General features: G+C 32.5%; 2 protein-coding genes, 1 long non-coding RNA gene and 1 pseudogene across 5 annotated transcripts; 3 read left to right on the plus strand and 1 right to left on the minus strand.

The window, feature by feature from the left end:
* Positions 1-659: 659 nt before the first annotated feature.
* On the minus strand, positions 660-19,412 carry LOC130815993 (uncharacterized). Of its 2 annotated transcripts, XR_009042666.1 has the most exons (6): positions 19,255-19,412; positions 18,824-18,996; positions 17,968-18,076; positions 17,241-17,416; positions 1,659-1,847; positions 660-1,276 (listed from the first exon to the last, which is right to left on the minus strand). It is a non-coding gene; the product is annotated as an uncharacterized LOC130815993 (long non-coding RNA). The 2 variants fall into 2 exon arrangements; XR_009042665.1 differs by lacking the exons at positions 660-1,276; positions 1,659-1,847 and having other exon boundaries at positions 16,872-17,416; positions 19,255-19,411.
* Positions 4,126-7,318, plus strand: LOC130815990 (probable 3-beta-hydroxysteroid-Delta(8),Delta(7)-isomerase). 2 transcript variants are annotated; one of them, XM_057682554.1, is made up of 5 exons: positions 4,126-4,255; positions 4,379-4,545; positions 6,119-6,265; positions 6,377-6,485; positions 6,874-7,318. In XM_057682554.1, the coding sequence occupies exons 2-5, from the start codon at positions 4,410-4,412 to the stop codon at positions 7,127-7,129; spliced, it is 648 nt and encodes a 215-aa protein (XP_057538537.1). In that variant the 5' UTR covers positions 4,126-4,255; positions 4,379-4,409; the 3' UTR covers positions 7,130-7,318. The 2 variants fall into 2 exon arrangements, with proteins under 2 accessions (XP_057538537.1, XP_057538538.1); XM_057682555.1 differs by having other exon boundaries at positions 4,126-4,237.
* LOC130815989 (protein SRG1-like) lies at positions 11,012-16,542 on the plus strand (annotated as a pseudogene).
* An 18-nt stretch (positions 19,413-19,430) lies between the features above and the next one.
* Positions 19,431-21,401, plus strand: LOC130815988 (flavonol synthase/flavanone 3-hydroxylase-like). Its single transcript, XM_057682553.1, has 4 exons — positions 19,431-19,711; positions 19,799-20,046; positions 20,123-20,456; positions 20,893-21,401. The coding sequence occupies exons 1-4, from the start codon at positions 19,457-19,459 to the stop codon at positions 21,130-21,132; spliced, it is 1,077 nt and encodes a 358-aa protein (XP_057538536.1). The 5' UTR covers positions 19,431-19,456; the 3' UTR covers positions 21,133-21,401.
* The last annotated feature ends 14 nt before the right edge of the window (positions 21,402-21,415 follow it).

The following is a 21,415-nucleotide window of genomic DNA, read 5'->3' on the forward strand; positions in this document are numbered from 1 at the left end:
ACTAAGCGGGCGATCTAATGATTGGTAGTAAAATCCAATTACTTTAGTAAGGACTTATGTCTTAAAACATGGGTCTAAAATTGTCGCAATTCCATAAATAAAAGAAAAATCAGTAAAATATGTCTTCCACTTGTCCATCATATCTACAAGAATCGGCTTCTAAAATGTGTTAATATCATCATGCGAATGTTTAAGAAGATGATAAAAAATAGTAATACATTCACTTATTACTAAGTGGACGTTTGGTTCGTAAACATATGAAAAAATCTTAGTTGCGTGGTCATACGCTTCTAATATTTTCTGTACACCTATAGCTAGTTCCCATGTGTCATCACTTATATAGCTATCTGTACACTCACTATAAAGTTGTGTTATAACTGGACGATAAACAATCGTTTTTTTTAATAAATCGTGGGTTGAGCCCCAACGTGTAGGAGTATCTAATGACCAATACAGCTTTTTTAGTTGATATTAGTTACATAATTGCTTATATCTTCTCTTTACTTGTCCAACTCCAAGCCACTTCACTATGTCTCTAATGGGATCTAATAAATCACTTAATCGTTTTATACCTGCTTGGCAAGATAAGTTTACTATATGAGCACAACAACGTACGTGTAATAATTTACCCCCAAGGATAAAACTAAATGCAAATTCGTTATACAAAAGTTCAATTCATTTAATGTTGGCGGATGCATTATCGGTAGAACAATAAAATATCTTATCTAACAAGTTCCATTCTTTACATATCTCTATTAATCTGTATTTTATGTTTTCACCCGTATGTCTTTCGAGCATTACCTCAAAAGCAATTATTCTTTTTTGAATAATCCAATTTTGATCAATCCAATGTGCTCTTACACACATATAAGCTTCTAAATGTGAGGGAGCAAACCCAATATCAGTTGTTATGCTAACCCTACCATTAAAAGATTTAAACATTTCTACAACTCATAGCGCATTGATTCATATAATTTAATTGTGCGTCGTTTAAGAGTGTTCCTTGGGATTGCTCTATATTGTGGTTGCAAAGTTTTTCTAGTGTAATGCTCGTATGCCCTACTTTCATCATGGTTAAATGGCAATTCATCACAAATTACATATTTAGAAAATTCATCAATCATATCATTACGATTATATTTAAAAGGCATACTTCCGCTGGGAATGTCCCACTATCGGCTTCCACTTGTGGTCCCGCTGCCGCTTGCTGCATGAGTTTCTTTTGTGATTCCATGCTTCTTTGCCAAATGTTTGTTAAAAGATCCCGTAACACCACCTAACACGTATTCGTAAAACACAATAAATGAATTTTTAATACATTCTTGACTTATAAAATATGAATATCATGTATGTATAAAAAACTTAAAAAGTATTTAACTCTGGTGAAATTGTATGAAACTAAGGGATTTACTCCTTGACTTTCACAAATTTGACAAGTGCATAAGAAAATATCTGGATTGTCGGTTGGTTCTTTTGTAAAATACGACCACACATGTGAAACAACTCTACCACTAGAAGGTGGCATTGCTGCAAAAGGTTGTGTTACTGGTTCATCTTCATCTAAATTTAAATTTAAAGACATACTCAAATACCACAATATATAAATAAAAAATTATTTAAAATTTAATCAATTTGAAGAATAAAATTATAAAACTAACCGATAGTTTGAAAATTGACTCGTTTACCACGAGCTTGTCTTTGTTGTTGTTGCTGTTCTTCATGTGATCTTGTTGATGACTGTCGAGATCTATGTATCCCAATAGGGGTCATTGGTTCCTCTTCTTCATCAATTTGTATTTCTCTTTCCACTTCTTCTGAATAATCGTGTAATTCTTGGTCGTACCCTTCTGGATAATTGGGTTCATAATTAATTACTAATCAACGGTGTTGTTGATACCGACGGAGTTGAAGTGACCTTTCTTTTGGAGCTGGAACCTCCCAATAATTTTGCCATTTTAGTAACTTTTTTAGAGGTTTTTTTTCAAAAAAGAAGACATGATAATGTTGAAATAATAACGGAATTAAGAAATAAACAAATAATTAATAGACTAATTATGTAATTAACTAAATTAAGAAATAATTAAAAGACTAATTATGTAATTAAGAGAAAATTGCGTAATTAAGTAGAAAGAGTAAGTAGAGAGAGTAGGAGAAGAGATGAGTTGTGAATGAAAATGATTGAAAGTGATGTGTATTTATAGTAAAAATCACAATGGCTAGTTAGCGGCTCTTTCGGACGGTTCCAAAGAACCGCTGGGCCGGTTCACCCGGCCGGTTCCGGTTCCGGTTCTAAGGAACAGTTGGGCCAGTTCACTCAGACCGGTTCCATGGAACCATTGGGCCGATTCACTCGGACCGGTTCCAAGGAACCTGTGGTCCGGGTGAACTGACCCGCGGTTCTTAGGTCCGGTTCAAGCAGTTTTTTCCGGCGGTTTCACGGTTCCGGCAATTTTTTTTCCTGCGGTTTCACAGTTTCACGGTTCAGGCCGGTTCGGAACCTGTCGCGAACGGTTCCGATTCCGGGACGGTTTCAAGCGATTCGAAACCGGTTCGGTTCCGGGTAACCCGCTTCATGGCCATCACTTGTGATGAGAATTGATGCTATGTCATAAGGGTAAAAAAATAACTCTCAACTATTATACTAACTCATAATTCTCTTCATTTTCATATTTATTTAGTTTAGTTGTTTAACGTTTAACATATTATTTTGATGTTAAAACACTTTAGATATAATAACACTCAATTTAGTTGGCGTTTACGATTCAAAATAATTATTTTGATTACAAAATGAAGGTTTGAATAACAAATATATGACAATGTGGCAAAAGTGAGAGTTCTAAGTACCAAAGTTAGGATCGTATAAAATTATACTGAAAATACTACTCCCTCTATTTCTTTTCAAATGTCTCATTTATTTTAAGATTATTATTCATCATTCGTTTATAATTTATATTTTATCTTAATCCATGCATTAAAACATAGTTAAATGAGATTTTATTTGATTCGTCTTAAAATAAAATTTATTAATATTTAATTTTTAAAATTTTTAATTATATACAATAATTGCTATTAAATATTAAATAATTGCATTGATAAGGGATATTTGAAATAAAACAGAAGCACCATCTTTTTTCAATCTCTTTATATTTGGTCTAATGAGAAGTATTATTATGGCACCTTTTTTTTGACTTTTAAATTTTTTTTTGGTAAGTTGTGGTACGAGCTAGGTTGCACTAAAACGGACACGGATACGGACACGACACGGGTACGGAAAAATGCCAACTTAAAAATGGCGGACACGGGGACACGAAAATGGTAATATAATAAATATATCAAATTAAAGATAATTTTACAATCTTTCATTTGATATATGTAAATAAACACTTTAAAAACATAAAATTCACATAAAATGCAAATAATTACCAAATAAACAACATGAGTATTTAGGGTTAGAGTGAAAGAGAGTTGAGAGGAATGAGAGCAAGAGAGGGAATTGAGAGGGAAGGGAATTCGAGTGACGAGTGCTTCTGCTTCAGAATTCTGCTTATGAATTATGATTTCAATTTTTTTTTAATTATTTTTTTAAAAAAACGTGTCCTTGACTGCTTGCCGTGTCCCTTCCGTGTCCTTGCCGTGTTCGCGTGTCCGAAAAATATTAAAATATTGGACACTTCATTTGGCGTGTCGAACACGGATTTTCGCGTGTCCGTGTCCGACACGGGACACGCCAGTCCAGGGACGTGTCCGTGTATTCCAGGTTATGAGGTGATGAAATTTCAACACTCGTTAATCATTTTATTAATCACCTCATTTCTCCTCTTTTATCTAACGGTCCGTCTTATATGAGACCATCTCACGGTAAGACGACCTCAAAACAAGAAATCTATAAGCTAAAAATTTCTATTCTTGAGCTATTTAACCCAAGTGTAAGACATGTCTCATAGTGAGACCGTCTCAAACAAAAATTTGTGTTTGTCTAATGGTTACTTTTTGATTAATTATTCTTTGGATCATCTCATAATCAGACGGTCTCAATAAAAAATTAGTATTATTATTTACCCCATCCTTTCACCTCACCCTTTCTCTACTAGTTAGTAACTTCTATTTGCAAGGTAATAATGTCATCACATTTTTTTATCACCCCACTAGACATGCACCAACTAACTTCCTTTTCTCTAATCTTGGGCCTCTTGGCTCTTTAAAGTCATCTCCGTTTCTCTCCCATATCTCTTCACAGGTCAACTCTCAACTTCAAGTATGCATTCAAATTCTTAGAAATCTAAATTAAATTATGGGAAAAATTGATTTATATGAATCTACTCCTATTTATTAGTTGGATTTCTGATATGAAATTCTCCATTTGTTTTTTATGAATCAGGAAGACCCAAGATCTAAAAGAGAGAGTTGTAATGGAGGCTCATCCTTATTCTCCAAAAGATCTCATTTTGCCTGGTTTCGTCTCTAATTCTATGTCTGCTTTATCAATTTTGGGTGTTTTTGCTGCCGCTTCATCCATTGTTTTGTCCGTCTCTTGGATTTTTGCCGGTATATTTCTTTCCTAGTTTCATCATTTATATACTTTTAAATGAAGTAGGATTTCTTTATTGTACATTTGAATTTTTTGGTAGCCTTTTACAACTTTTATTTGCAATTTTTAGTAGCAATTATTTGCAATTATGGTTGGTGTTGATTTGTTGAATGATGAAAAGGTCATATAAATTTGTGTGAGAGCTCAAAAGCTCAATCATTTCTTGTGGTTAGAGTTAGTAATTGAGCCTTATGACCCTAATAATTTGTGCTCATGTTTCGATCATGTTGATTTTGGATTACAAGGATCTTGGTATACTAGTTGAAAACCTTGCATGTTATTCTTGAGCCGGAGGACTCTTTTGCCGCATCCTCCTCTATGGTATGGGTATGAGTAACCGTTTCCTCTCCAGAGCCTGATTATAGATTCTATAAGCGGGGATACACCAGGTACAATAATGTTGAAATTAAAAAGAGGAGGGAGATCTTTTTCTCCATATTTTAGAGTCCCTTTTTCCATGATCACTTGTCCGGCATACTTTAGCCACCTTTTAAGGCTCTTTTGATTATTAGTAGTAAAAGGTTGTAATGTGAATAGTTTGTTATCAAGTTTTTTTGGCTCACAATTCTTCATTATTACCTAATCACATCTCTAGATGGTAATACGTAAGAATGAATTGTTGTGAAAAAAAATGAGATGATTAAAGTTGAACAAACATAAACATTAAATTTTTCAAGAGATTTTCCTACTAAGACTAATTCTCCATTATAATTCCCACCATTTTGATACTGACTATCAAACATGTCATTAGAATTATCCTCTTTCACGACAAACTTAATTTTTTTCTATGTTTAGATTTAAGAAAATACTCAATCAATGAGAGTAGGAGCTAATATGCAAGTTGCAACAGTAAGTTAGAAATACTCACAAGTTTCTTTGGAGGTTAGCCTCCTGCAATGAGGCAGACTGTTAGGGTACACTTTCAAGCTGCTAACCTATGTCATTCGTAATTGGTATTGATATCAGACCTGAACTGGGCACCTGACCTATGTTACCTACGTTCAGGTATAAGTCCAAGTATGCAATTCGACTACTTGCTGAATAATTTTGATCTTTGACTAAAGTGACGTTTTAAAGTGTCTAGTTGCCCATGTTGGAGTATTGACTGGCGTACTTGAGGTGAAAGGAAGTGAAGAGTCTTAGTAACATGTATGTTAGAGTGTGGAGGATCCGAGTAACATAACCACTACATAACGAAGATATTGGAGAAGTAGTTGGTGCTAGTACTTTACATTGATATAATTTGAATGTGATTCTCCTATTTGCAACAAAAAGTTGTCGTTCTAAAGTATCTTAAAATGCAACAAAGAGACGTAGTTTGACATCTTTTGGGATTCAAGGCACTGGCATTGTTGTTGTGAAACCCTGAAAGTGATTTGCTTAAATGGTTGCAACGGAGATACTTCTACCGTTGTTTATGTTTACTGTTGGTTTGTGAGCATCGTCTAATAGTAGAATTTGCTTCCATGCTCTACTGTTTTTGCAATTATAATCTTATCACCATTTGAACAACTGGGTTCTGTCATACAGGTTTATTTTCAAAGACTACACGACTCGAAAAGTTGCTCATATGTTGGTTTACTTTCACCGGCTTGATACATCTAATCGTTGAGGGATACTTTGCCTTCACACCTGATTTCATTAAGGACAAGAACGGATTTTACTTAGCAGAAATTTGTAATGCTCTTGTTCATCAATCACCTTGTGATACTTTTTACTTCTCCCCAGGCCTATTAGAGATGAGATATTTCTTCTCATCGAAGCTAGTTTGATGTTTCGCTTGCGCAGGGAAAGAGTATAGCAAAGGTGATTCCCGATATGCCTCTTTTGACTCTGCTATAGTTGCTGTTGAAATGGTAACAGCCGTTGCGTGGGGCCCTGCCTGCCTTTTAGTAGCGTAAGTCATTAGAACGATCAACATCTATCATTCTGTCTACTATCTTGTTTAATTCGGTGTTACATAATTCACCAGTTAATTTGCTTTTTGGATTCGCGATTCGCTGAAAATGACCCAAAATAGCCCAAAACCGAGACAATTTGCTTTTTGTGATGTGATTCGCGAGAAGATTAGCGAATCATGTGAGACTGGTTTGTTTAGTATCTAGTTTCCTAAACTTGGGTACTCGTATCTGGTCCAAAATAAGTGTTGAATTGCCAACACCCATTTTGGATCTGACACAGGGAGGGGATACTTCTGGTAAAATGAAAAGTTTGAGGAACATGGTTTATGGTACTTGCAGGCAATTACCGCTGAATATGACTATTTTTTCATGTTATGCATGCAGGTATGCTATAGCTGCACACAAGTCGTATAGGTATGTTCTTCAGTTGATCATATCTCTCGGCCAATTCTATGGTTTAGTTATATATTACATAACCGCGGTTTTGGAAGGGGATCATTTCTCTACGAGTCCATTGTACTACTATGCGTACTACATTGGAGCGAATTCCCCTTGGGGATTGATACCGTTCCTCATAATTATTAGATGTTGGAGAAAGATATGTGAATCGGAGCGTAGAAACAAGAGAAAAGTCCAATGAAGTTAGCACTAATGATACAAGGTGCATTTTTGTGCATTTTCTAACAAGCTTTTATTGCTTCTTTTACTTAGTTTAAGCTCATTAGGACCCTCATAGACCGTGAAATTGTTGTTTAAGGGTCTAATTTTGTGCAACTAAGCAAATATTCATATCATTTATTATTATTGATCATTGCATTTGGAGTTGATTTCTCTTAACTTTTGTATACCATAATGCTTATTGCTAATTTGTTGTTGATAGCAATGTTTGATGGAGGAACTAGAGGTTGGAGATTTGTTTACCTTGTCACTAGTCCAACTTGGTAGTTGCTAAATTAATTTATTAATATAAACGTCATAAGACATCTACATCAGAATTAACAAGCAAATACATGAAATTTGACATCAAATAACTATCTCAATAAATAAAATCACAATCATTGTATGATAAACTTTTCAATGACATAGGCTTTCGATCTGATATAATTTCTTGTAGAACTGAATTTAATAAATTTTTTATTGTAGATGTAATATTGATATTTTCTTTGACCTCGTAAACATATTCATCATTAAATCAACTTTATGAAATAAAATTATGATCCCAAACTCTCACATAAGAAGAGTTATAAATCTAATAAATGTTTCAAATGGTCCCATCATCTTTCCAATTTTAACATGTAATTAAAAATTTACTTTTATTTGTAGGGCTACTTACATCAAGTACTAAAAACACATAGCATCATTAGTTTAACACCAACTTTAGCAACTTAGTTCACTCAATTCTCATGCCTGGAGATCATTTTTAAGATATAGCACTGAGAAGCTCTAATACCTATATTCGTTATACGAGACTGTGGGAAGCGACTCATATATGGGTTGAATAGTCTATCTAATACATTTTATGAGAATATGAGCTCTTTATTTGAGGTCGTTACACTAAGAGACAATCTCTCACAAGATTAGGTTGTTGAATCAAGAGCCAATTCCAACAACACTGATGATGACTTTGAGCATCTCATAGCTCATGCCATGTCTTGCACACTTAAGAGTGGTGCGGAATGTGCCATGCGAAGTGGAGTGCTAAGGTTTGGTTCACTTGATCAAGTGTTCGATGATGATGAATTGAGGAGGTTTGTTCAAAGGAAGCATAGCATGGGATGGACAAGTAAGTCACTCGAGGAAAGGGGCTGGAATCTGAGCTGCTCGACAGGTCGAGCATGGTCAGCTTGGTCGAGCCATAAAACAGAATCAAACCAGTAGCAGCAAGAGGCACGCTCGACTGGTCAAGCTCGAGCTGCTTGATCGAGCGACATTCAGCAGATTATTTTGCAGCTTTCTGTTTTATGTGCGGTTCTTTGTGGGCTTTTAAGCTTTTTGTCCTAGTTTATTCTAATGTTTTATGACTATATAAGGAGTCTTAGAGCATTATTAGAGTAGAGTGAGAGAGGCCTATGCAAGATTGAAAGCTAGGGTTCACACCATAAGAGCTCTTCATCCTTGTTTATGCATATTGTGTGAGATTGAGTTAAAGGTTCAATCTTTTGCTTTAAGAGGGTATTCTTAAAGCTTGTAAGGTGAGTCATTAATGTATTTTTGCTTATATTAATGATAAGATACTTTGTTTGAGGGGGAGGTATCCTTAGATACCTCATATATTGTGTGTTTTGCTTTTTTCATTGTTGTGCTCTGTTTTTGCGGTTGTTCTTTGCATTTGTTTTGTTATTGTTTCTTCACCATTGTCATAACCCATTCACAACATAGGTTATAAAAATTGATTAGTTAAACTTTTTATTAAACTTTAAATTTTATTTCAAATCAATTTTTAACTGATATTAATTTAAATTAGATTTTAATTAATTATGATTGGTCAAACATGTTGGCCCTTTTAGGTTTTGATGATGACTACACTTAAGATAAAACTATATTTTAGAGATTGTGTGCAGATTGATATCCGATCTTGATAAAGATCGTTGATAGTGCATGCGACTTGGTCTATGAACGTTGTACATGTCAAATATATCTAAGGAAGTTAGATAAGGAAGATCACAGTAGGAAGTCAAATGTAGACATGAGATCTACTGTTCCTAAGTTGATAATCTGACAATACTTGTCGATGAGTGGAGACAGTGCCCTCTTCCCAAGACTCAAATCTGGAAGAATCAACGTTAGTTGAAAATTCTGTAGAAAATATTTTTCATATTTTTTAGTTGATGTATAGTAATTTGTTAAGTTAGTTGGCAAAGCATTTTATAACTTTTTTTAAAATAATCGATACGTTTTCTTAAAGGTGGAGGAAACTTCTCCTAATTTTTCTCCACATAAATAGACTTGAATTATTGGTTTAATTTAGAAAAACTAACTTGCCTAATTTGGTAGTTATTTCTTTCACGTAGCTACGTAAAGCTCTTATGTAAAAGGAGTTATTTTTAACCGGTTGTTTTTTTGTAGATGCGTAAGTATTGAAAAATATCAAGAAATATTTTTTTGCTTAAAAATTGTCAATCAACTTCATATATTTCTTGTGCAACTCATTAAATTTATTCTTAGATATTTGGCCTTTGTAAAATGGTTTTTGAGAGAATTGTTGTAAATAGACTTGAGGAAGTCTAGGGGAGAAGAGAGAAACTTCATATGAAGCAAGAGAAGGAGAAAGAGAAAGAGAAAGAGAAAGAGAAGGAGAAAGAGAAGTTGACCTAGTTTTGTTTATTTGTTTTATGTAATTGTAACTAATTGACTAAAACATAGTAGAGAATTTGAAATCCTAGGGGGTCGTGATTTTTCCTTCTATTTAGGCCTACAAGGTTTCCACGTAAAAATTATGTTGTCTCTTTTTAAGTTTGTGCATTTAAGTTTAAGCTTCTAATTACGCAAAAACATGACAAAAACATTTAAACTTATCAGAAAACAATTCACCCCTCTTATAATCTCTAACTGTTTCTACAAAACAATTAAATTTAAAAAAAGACCTCACTCCCCCACAATCACCGAAGCAACCCCCTTTCTCCTCTCTTTCTAGAAACCAGTTGTCCACCACCGTTCAATCCAATGTTTTATTCATCTTTGCAAAATATTCCATACTATTTTAGTATAAAAACATACTTTAGGATTATATTCTTTGATTTTATATTAATTCTTTTACATTATTTAAAAAATAAAATCAACAGAACAAGTTACTTTTACTTGTTCATCCGGTAAACCCAAAAATAGTATGTTAGATGAAATTATAGAACAAAATTCATCTCATCAAATATAAGTTCCAAAGTTCAGTGTAATAAACTTAAAAGCACAAATGTTAAGCCTCTATGATTCAATTTTTCCCCGAAATATAGGTGGTTTGGGTTATTGAGGCAGAGTTCAAAACATTATGGATGTGCAATAATTTGTAATCAGGGTAGGCCCTATAAGAGATCAAGAGGGTTTGTATCCCAAACTTATTAAGAAAGTTAGAAAAATAATTTTTTAATATTTATAGTTAAGTGGGTATGGTTAATGTCGTTTTTGACAATTTTTGGAACCTAGGCGAAAATTTAAAAAAGACCCTTATATATAAGTAAAGTTTTAATTAATTTTCCTTCAACTATGTATCATATGATTTCTCATTTTCCCGTCACATCAATATCAAATAAATATACGAACTTAAAATCATATAATGTTAAGATACAAAACTATAATTAAAAAACTGATTTTTAATAATAAGGAGTAACTCAATATGGACCCTTCATGAGCTGGATTCTAGACGATTGCACCTCAAAATTACCCTTAGAAACAGTCGTGGATATGATAGTATATTTAGCAATTAAAAACCCATAATAAATATTTCGCTTCCGGACCTCTCAAATCCCAGACCTGTTTGTGATATATATGGCCATTACTTACACACGTAAGCTACAATCTAAATGAACCCATTTAGATAGAGTACATACGAACACGCAAATGAGGACCATAACTTTTTTCCTTCCTAATTGTATAATCGAGTAGCTTCAATGGCTATTTAATCAAAGAAGACTTGTAAGAAATTAAAGTGAATAAAGTAAGTAATGGAAGAAAATAAATATACAAGAAAAGATGGTAACAATTATGAAATAGTTGATGAAAAAAGTATAAATGGATATATGGATCCTCTTTTCATTGATTATTCTCTGCTCATTTCTTCTTCTTCCCAAACAACACAAGAGCTTCAAAAGTTCAAATCAGCTCTTACTTCATGGGGTTGTTTCCAGGTTTTTATTTTATTAATTTTTTTTAACATTTTTTAAATTTTATAATTTAAATTTGGTATTTAATTATCTTTGAAATGATGATTGAATGTTTTTGGACCCTTTTAATGTTTTTCTCTCTCCGTATTGATGTAACTATTAATATTATTAGGAAAAAATCCAATCTTGACTATATTTTCCCATATTTTGATTAATCCCTAATATCATTTATCCATTAGCGTTGTTACCGGTTAACTTTGTTAAATTTTCTTTTAAACTTTTTTTTTTTTAATTTAATATAACCATTGACATCTACTCCTCGCTCCTAACTAGGTTAGGTTCTCTCCTCCATTCTTTCTATCTACTGAATTTCTTTAAAAAAGTAAAAAATTTCATCTCCACTTCACTCTACCATTGACATCAATTGAAAAATAGTTGGTAGGTATGATTTGTTCAGTGTATAAGGACTAAGGATTATATGTTATACCCACCTGGTTTAAACTTTCATGGAATCAAGATAAAATAAACTGTGTTGAACAATAGAGGTAGGCACTTGTATTGGAAGAATGTATCAAAAATCTGTATGGTCAAATAAAGTTTAAGTTTATGTTTTGTAAGTTCAATTTGATGGACATTCAAAATCTCTATGTGAGTTAATTAATTAATTTTCTGATCCATATTTATTGAGAGAGAAAATTTACATAATTCAAAATTTTAGAATTGAGTTAATTGAGCTCTTAAGTGCAGCAAGGATTGGGTACTTGGGCTTGATTTGCTTTGCTAGTGTGTAAAATAGGAGAGGAAAAGAAACCATGGATATGGGTTTACTTTTAAGTGCTTGAGAAGCTAGATGAAAAAAAAGAAATCACAGTTATATATATTTGGTTTTATTTGTTGGGATTAATTTGAGTACCATTGATTACTTGATTACTTGATTCCAACATTTAAGGCTAATTTGTTGGGTTTCATAGCATAAGGTAGAGCTTTTAATGGTGATGAAAGAGAGAAATTGATAAAGGAAGAAAGTTACTGTGAAAAGAAAAGAATTGGAACCTGATTTTTTATGGGAGAGATTAGCCATGGACCATGGTCATTAGTTTGTTGGGTTACTACTTTTCATATAATGCTTCCGGAAAAATGACACTGAGGTTAATCAAAACTTAGAATTATTGTAAGGAAATAAGATTATGTAGTGTTTGAAAGCAAGTATTTCATTTCAAATTATGGATTTTAATTATGAAATCATAAATGAAGAATTTGAGAATGACAAAGTTTGGGTAGTCATTTTCAAATTCTCAACTTTGATTACTCTAAAAGCAATGATGGAATTTGATCCAAATTCAAATTTAAAATTTTTTTATTTGCCAAATAATATGAATTAATTTCAAATTTCCAAATGAAATCATAATTCCTAAATATAGCATTAGATTATTAAGGTAAATTTTCCTAATATTAATAGAGTGCACTGTGCATATCATACACTTCTACTTCTACTTCTACTTCTACTTCATACTCCTATGACCTATCAAGTACTTCCCGTCCTTTTAAGTTGCACGCTATTATAATGTTGTTGATGAAATCTTTTTATTATTCTTTACTCTATTTATGATATGTAATTTATCACATTATAATGTGGTACTTTTTTTTAGGATTATAATGAAATAGTATAAAGAATAAATAATGAAGCATTAAATGAGATAAATTAAAGTTTACATCTAAAAGGTATTATTAATTTTGTTTGATATATAGAAAAAAAATTCAATATTACACCAGGAGAAAAAGAGTGAAGCCCAGAAATAATTCAAATGGATCATATGTTAATAAAGTAGATTTTTTTCTTTTTTTGTCTAAAAAGGTAAAGTTGTAAATAATAGAAAACCAATAACAAACTAAAATACAACTAAACAAATGAATCTACTATATAAAAAACAGATGATACCTCTATTCTTTTTTCTTTTTAAATATAGGTAGACGAAAGGAAAATCTTAAAACCTTGTTCGGAGAAGATGATACTTACCAATAAACATTAATATATAAGAACTTTTCATAATATAATATGAATATGCTTCTACAAATAATGGATATTACCAAAGTACTTCTTGAATAGTGATTTTGTATAAACGAGTCCTATAAAGCTATAGCAAGAATCCATAATCTCATATTTAAAAAAAAATTGCTTAAATTTTAACAAAATTTAGTAAAAAATTTACTTTTAAAAATGTCAATATTGTTATATTTTTAAGGACAATATTGACAAAAATATATTATTATTAATATATATAATCAAGATACGCTAAAATATCGCCTTAAATAGCTCCTTAATTACTTTGCTTACACAGAGACAAATTAATTATACATGTATAGGGTCGGCCAAACTCTCTTATTTGTATGTGTACTAAACCAGTTTAGCCGTTATTTTTCTGTATTATATATTATACAATTCAATAATGCCGTATTTGAAAATGATAATTTTATATGGAAATTTGAAATTGGCTCAAATTTATTGTTTGATAAATTAAAAATTTTCAAATTTAAATTTGGATTAAATTTCACCATTGTTTTAAAGTAGTTAAAGTTGATAATTTAAAAATGACTACCCAAACCTTATCATTCTCAAATTCTTCATATATTATTTCATAATTAAAATCCATAATTTAAAATGAAATATTTATTCCTAATCACTACATAATAAAATTTTTACTCAAATAATTTGAGTCAAAATTTATCCTGCTCTTGCACCAAAGACATTCTTGAATATCATAAACCAAAGTAATACATATGATTGTGTGGTGCATTATCAGCTCATAAACCATGGTATACCAATGTCATTGTTGGATGATGTAAGGCAAGTCTCAAGGCAATTTTTTGGCCTTTCAATAGAAGAGAAGCAGAAATATGGAATGTTACCACAAGGTACAAATGGCTTCCAATTGGGCACAGCCAAGAGTAGTAGTACCAATCAAGTTCATGATTGGAGTGAGGGCCTTAGTCTCACAGTTTTTCCAGATCATCGACGACAATACAACTTTTGGCCTGAAATACCCCTGAATTTCAAGTAATTATTTATTTGCTCACTTTGCGAATTTACATCAATCTATAATACATTCTTTACTTTGTATATTTAGTAGTAGGATTATAATATGGGATTAATGGTTGTCAATGTGTGTAAAAATAAAAACAACTAAAACAACTTGACACTTTGTTTGGATAATGATTTTGGAGAGAAATTATAAGGAAAGGAGGAAAAAGAAAGAAATGAAAGAGAAATTTAATGAAAATAATTTTTATTTGTTCAGGAGGAAAGTGAAAAAAAAAATGAAATGAGATGAGAGATTTCCGTTCAAATTAATCTTTTCAAGTTTGGATTGAGACCTTAGGAGTGTGTTAGATTGATGGAAATGAATGGAAAGGAATGAGAGGGATTTGAAAAGATAAAGAATTTTTTGTTTGGATAACAAAATGGGAGGGAAGGAATTTTGATGGGAGGGATTTATAGGAAAATATGAAAAAGTTATGTTAAAAATATAATTTCTCTTTAGATGGAAAGATTTGGAGGGAAAACACTTATTTTCCTTCCTTTTCTCTTTCCTTCCCTTCTAAACAAACAAAATATACTCCGCCTCCTTACCTTTCCCCTTTCTTTCCCTTCCTTCTCTTCCCCTTCCTTTTCTTTCTCTTCACTCTTTGCTATTCAAACATAATGTTAACAAAAACTATTCATCTAGTCCCTTTAAATTCCTTCCCTTTTATTTTTTTATCCAAACATGAGATCTTTTATTCTTGCAACTTCCTTCCCTTTCCTTCCCTACATTTTCTTATCCAAAAACACCTAGACGCTATATTTGGATAACAAATTTGGAGAGAAAAAAACGAAGGGAAGGGAAGGGAAAGGAGAAGAGGAAGGGAAGGGAGAAGGTAAAGGAAAGGAAGAGAAGTAGAAGTAAAGTAAGTCTTATTTGTTTAGGAGGAAAGGAAAAAGAAAGAAAAAAAAAGAGAGTTTTTCCTCCAAATCTTTCTAACTTTAGAGAGATTGACATCTTAACCTGCAAGTCATTAGAATTTGTACAATTCACATTACTTGATCAATAGTATAGGGTGCTATTTTGAAATTAAACCTGACCATTTTACATGAAACTTGTATTAGGGAAGTGCTAGATGAATACACTACAAAGTTAACAGCCATGTTTGATGTCTTGTTCGAGCTGGTGGTGGTGATCATTGAATGTAGATGAAGAGAGAGTAGCAAATAGATATGGGAAAAACAAAGAAATTAATGTGAGATTTAACTTCTACCCAAGATTCCCTAGCCTTAAACAAGTTTTAGGTTTGAAACCACATGCAGATTTTTCAGCATTGACATTACTGTTGCAAGATGAAGAAGGACTTCAAGTCCTGAAAGATGATCAATGGTTCATGGTTCCAGCCATTCCTCATGCTTTATTTCTCAACCTTGGAGATCCAATTGAGGTAAATTCTATTTGGCAAGCTTCTTGATTGGCTTTTCGGTTTAATTGGTCAAATAACCAAAAAATTTGTTTGGTAAATGATTCGTAAACCAATTGACAAGCTGACTTTCTAACCAAAGAAAGCCACTATGGTCAGGTTTTTCATTGGCTTGTTAGCTTGTTAACATGGAAATGAAGTTCCTTGTCTCTCAAAATTAGCATCATTCAAAAGTTCTACTCAAAAAGTGAAACAAAAAAAACATAATAGAACATCGGGAACATTGACCTAAATCAACCGATCCAATTGTATACCTCATATTTGTGTTATGTTTGTTTCGACAGTCTTCTTGTGTCATGCCAGAGATTGTTGAATCTAATCAAATGTGTTTATATGTTCTGTACCATGTCTAAGAAGATAATGAGCAATGGCATTTACAAGAGTACAGTGCATAGAGCGGTGACAAATTCAGAAAAAGAAAGAGTCTCAATAGCTGCGTTTTGGGATAGTGACAGAGATAAAGAAATTGGACCATTCGATGAACTTGTATCTGCTAATTATCATCAGCGTTATAAGAGCATTTCACTCAAGGATTATGCCAATACTTTTTTCAAATTGTATCAATCAGGGAAGAGACCGATCGACGATGTGAAAGTTTAAGTCAATGTTACTAATGTGGTTTTCAATGATATTCTTTTGTTTTTACGTGCACTTTGATTTTGTTATTCTTATATTGTAAACTTTATGAATTAATATCTGAATTAGAGTAGAGTGCAATGGATCATTTTATCTAAAATACATTTTTATAAATATAACTTTTATACATATATACACTATGTTTGGATAATAAATTAGAATTCAAAAAAAAGACAAGGAAGGGGAAAGGAAGGAAGGCAAAGAAAGGGGGAGAAATAAGAGGGAAGAATATGCCTTATTTATTTAGAAGTAAATGGAAGGGAAAAGAAAGGAAAATGAGTGTTATCCCTTCAAATCAATCCACTTCAAAAAATATTATATTTTTCCTTTAAACCCCTCCCATCCAAATCTCTCCCCTCCCTTTTAGTTATTCAAACAAGTAATTCTTCATCCTTCTATATTACCTTCTTTTTCCTCTATTTCTATCTATCAAAACATATTGATAATTATAAAGTAGATATTAAGGTTTTTGAAATCATTAAATTAGACCATAAAAATAAAAAAACAAATAATATAAAGGGAAAAAAATATATAGTGATTAGTTCCTTTCTAGAAATATGATGTTAAAATTAATTGTAGTTATACTATTCTCGTTATCTCAAAAGAACACTTTTCGATCGGTCATATATCTTCAACAAATATTGGTAAAACATGTAGAGTTTTTCTCCATGAGTGCAAGCTCGTTCGTTTTGCTTAACAGTACAAAATTGTTTTAGTGTTGTGCACAAGGTGGTGGTGCTGGTGGAGGACAACGAAATAAAATTTGGCCACTAATTGAGTTAAATAATAAAGAAATACCTCAATTATTTTGATGTGTCCGTCTCTATGTGTAAGTTCCTCTATTTCCTTGATTTTGCAACACTTCTATCTAAAAGCTATTATATGAAAAAACCGAGTGTTCTCATTTAGATGTACTCCTTTGTTGCTAGGATCGACTTTTTTGGGTTAGAGCTTCTTGAATCAATTGTGGCAATCTAAACAATGGGATAAAATCAATTTCTGTCATTATGTGAACAATGATCAAATCTAATAAGCTCTGACCACATAATTTCAATAACCAACCAATTTTACCTATATGTTATTTCTACTTGGCTTTTTAATATTTGACGGTCTATCAAAGTATTATTCATACGAAAAAAATTCCATATTTTTGGTCTAAAACGAAATCACAGGTGTCCAGGTCACTCCATGTCCTTGTCCAGATTAGACACACACACTTCAGTTTATGTGAAGGGTTCGAGTAACAAGAAGGATGGATTGTACTGGTCTTTTTCATCACTTATCGAAGTATAAACTTTTTTCTTTTGGCAGTTTATAAGCAATGAAACTAATGATTGACTGAAAAGTATTTATGAAAAAAAGAGAGCCACACAAATTGATTGTACTAAAATTGGACACATGCAATAATATATAATGGAAGAGACTAAAGAGGGTGCATGTGGCTGTAAGTATGTTTTGCACATCCTATCACTAGGTGTGCTAATTGACAAGAGACTACAAAGATCAAGATTTTTGTAGTACATACCTTCAATACTCTCCAACGGGAGAAAGAGTGATCACAAGATTAAAAAAATTGCAATGCAGACTCTCAGTTGCACATTCAGAAGTCATCAATGAGTCATCTGAATCATTTTCTGCAAATAATGATCAAATCTTATAAGCTCTAAGCCTCTAACCACAAAATTTTGATAACCTACTAATTTGACCTATGTGACTGTACTCGAATTTTAATATTTAACGGTGTGTCGAAGTCGTTACTTGTATAAAAAATACATATTTTTGGTCTAAAACGAAATCTCAAATGCCCATGTCACTCCATGCCCATTCCAGGATTCGATGAATACACTGTAGGTCATATGAAGGTTTCAGCAACAGATTTTGAAAAAGAAAATTAGGGTGGTGTACTGGTAGTTCTCATACTTGTAAAGTATAAACTTCTATCTTTTGGCAGTTTAAAAGTAATGAAATAAATGATTGACTCAGAAGTATTCATGTAAAAAAGAGAGCCACACAAATTGATTGCACTAAAATTGAACACATGCAGAAGATGTCTGTGGCTGCAGTATGTTTTTCACATCCTAAGAAATAGGGCCACTAAGTATGCTAACTGACAAGAAGAGAGTACAACCATACAAACAGATCAAACACTAGGTTAGTGCATAACTCCAATACTCTCAAACGACCAAAAGAGTGATCACAGTGATTAAAATATTACAATGCAGACTCTAAGTTGCAAATCTAGAACTCATTAGTCATCAATGGGTCATCTGAATCATTTTTCAGTTCAGATCATTTTTGGGTGGTGAGTCATTTGTTTCATTTCAGGTGGGGTCATATTTGGTTTGTAGCCTTTTATGATCTACAAAATAAATTTTGCTCACCTCCATGTTCAAGCATGGTTCGATCAATTTTGATGCAGTTCAAGTAATTTTCTTGGATGTATCAAGGATTTGAGTTGAGTTACCAGGTATGAGTCCATTTGTATAATATGTAGTTTGGTACTCTTTAGGGATATCATGGAATATATGTCTTTGTTTTGGAAACCAACATAGAGCTGCATCAGAAATTTGACATTGCTCATGAGAATGTCAATTCAAAATAGTATAAGGAAAATGCTCCCACCAAGAGAGAATATAGAAAGATAACACCATTAGAATCTTACCTTGATTTATATATATATATATATATATATATATATATATATATATATTCTTATTAAAGATATGCAGAACCAAAATCTATTCTAAATCAATACATAGATGAAGAAATAATTAAAATAAGAAAAGAATAAATATACTGCTTATGTGCATACCAGGGGCCAATTCGGATTGTCGGAATACAACATACTGAGATTGTTGTGCTTTTAGCTGAAGCTCTTTTCAATTTATTGCAGCTCAGATCATACTTGCAGTAGTCTTTCATCAAAATCTTATAAGCAGAAGCTGTAACACAGTCAGATAAATCAATATTCATTTATCTTTGCTGATCTCTCCATACTTTTTGAAGTCTGTACAATGGCTGCACCATCTCTTCCTCCGAAGAAGCTGGAATTACCACCAAAACCAGTTCAAGAACTAATCAAAACAGAAAGAAAACAAGTTCCTGAAAGATATATTCAACAGCATTTGAAAAATCCAGTTGATCAGCCTGAGATTAATTATATGGACAGTTCCATCATTGATTTCAGTCTGCTCTCAAATTCATCACCAAGGCAACGCGAAGAATTGCAAAAACTTCGTAATAATCTGAGTTCCTGGGGTTGTTTCCAGGTTTGTGTGGACACTTCTAATAGCTTCTTATTCTGAAATACTTGCAATCTTAGATGCAAATTTATTTTGTAAATTTTAAAATTTCAGCTTATAAATCATGGTTGCTCATCCTCATTACTTCATCGACTACGTGAAGTTCATAAAGAATTCTTTGCTCTACCTCTAGAGATGAAAAAGAAGTATTCAAGAACATTAGATTGGATTGAAGGGTATGGAAGTGATACAGTTACTGAAGATCAGAGTTATAACTGGAATGATAGACTGCAACTAAAAGTTTATCCTGTTGAGCAGAAGAATTTCAAATTCTGGCCCGAGGAAGATGTACAAAATTTTAGGTGACAGTTTTTTTCATACACTCATAGCAATTCCTTTTTTTCAGTTAATTATATTTTTGATTTTTGTCACAAGCAGGGAAACATTAAACGAATATGCGAAGAATATGAGGCGAGTATTAGAAATTATCCTAAAAGCCATAGCAAAATCATTAAGTTTAGAAGAAACTACCTTTTACAGAGAATGTGAAGGAGAACAGGGCATTTATATGCTTGCAAGATTCAACTATTATCCTCCATGTTCATCACCGGATCTTGTTTTCGGCCTTAAACCACATTCTGATGTTTCAGCCATTACCATTCTTTTGCAAGACAATGAGGTTGAAGGCCTTCAAGTGCAGAAAGATGACCAGTGGTTTAAAGTTCCCATTATTCCTGATGCCCTTTTCATCAATATTGGCGACCAGCTGGAGGTAAATTCATAGCAACATGTTTCATTAATTACTAACATCATTGGCCAAGTCTTCATCATTTTCACACCTTCCATAAAAATAGGTGACTTTCTTGGTTGATAAGTTGTTTTAGACAACAGCCATAGCTTCAATAACATTTTTTACAGTTAAAAAAAAAGCAATACAATGCACTTTATAAAATATAGAGTCAAATTACGCTATTTTTCAAAAATTCTAAACTTTTTCGGGTTCAAAATTAAGCGTCATTTCGATACACATTTGAGAGTATGGACTACCCGATACGGGTACTTGAGAAGAAATGAAGGTCCAAGTAACAGGGAATATAGAAACCAGGTAGTAATGTTACAAACTCTTTACATGTAATTTACAATTTATCAGAAATTTGAATATGTGAAACACGGGGAGCTCAAGAACTAATGAAGTAAATTGTAAACAGATAATGAGCAATGGTATACTGAAGAGTGCAATGCATAAGGTAGTGATAGATAAGGACAGAGAAAGGATGTCAATGGCAGTCGCTTGTTCTCCACACCCTGAGAAAGAGATAGGGCCACTAGGCGAGCTGATTGACCAGGAAAGACCGCAATCATACAAGAATGTCAAGAATTATGTTCGGGTGTACCTCCAATATTCTCCAACAGCAGAACGAGCCATAAATGCTATGAAAATTAAATAGCAGAAATGAATTTTAAATCATTCTGGGTGTCTCTATACAATGTTCTATTCACATCTGAATCTCTTTGAAATCTATATTAACAGATTTAATACAGTATTGTTATTGTACTGAACAACACAAGTCAATTCTGAAGCTATAATTAGTACTTCTTTAAGATACCGGTTACTGCAATATCATGTTATTATGTATTGTGTTCTTGTCTAGATTCTCTGCTTTCAAATAATATGTATGGACAATCAGAATAATGATCACATTATGCTTTCAAGTAATATGTCTAGATCCT

The sequence above is a fragment of the Amaranthus tricolor genome, chromosome 6, assembly GCF_026212465.1.
Source record: "Amaranthus tricolor cultivar Red isolate AtriRed21 chromosome 6, ASM2621246v1, whole genome shotgun sequence".
Taxonomy (NCBI): Eukaryota; Viridiplantae; Streptophyta; class Magnoliopsida; order Caryophyllales; family Amaranthaceae; genus Amaranthus; species Amaranthus tricolor.

What these genes read in the sequence shown, in the direction of transcription:
- LOC130815990 (XM_057682554.1), top strand. Translation starts at nt 4,410, where the DNA reads ATGGAGGCTCATCCTTATTCTCCAAAAGATCTCATTTTGCCTGGTTTC. An exon ending in CGTCTCTTGGATTTTTGCCG is followed by an intron (nt 4,546 to 6,118) that starts GTATATTTCTTT and finishes TCTGTCATACAG; the next exon opens with GTTTATTTTCAAAGACTACA. An exon ending in CCTGCCTGCCTTTTAGTAGC is followed by an intron (nt 6,486 to 6,873) that starts GTAAGTCATTAG and finishes TTATGCATGCAG; the next exon opens with GTATGCTATAGCTGCACACA.
- LOC130815988 (XM_057682553.1), top strand. Translation starts at nt 19,457, where the DNA reads ATGGCTGCACCATCTCTTCCTCCGAAGAAGCTGGAATTACCACCAAAA. An exon ending in GTTCCTGGGGTTGTTTCCAG is followed by an intron (nt 19,712 to 19,798) that starts GTTTGTGTGGAC and finishes TTAAAATTTCAG; the next exon opens with CTTATAAATCATGGTTGCTC. An exon ending in GAAGATGTACAAAATTTTAG is followed by an intron (nt 20,047 to 20,122) that starts GTGACAGTTTTT and finishes TGTCACAAGCAG; the next exon opens with GGAAACATTAAACGAATATG.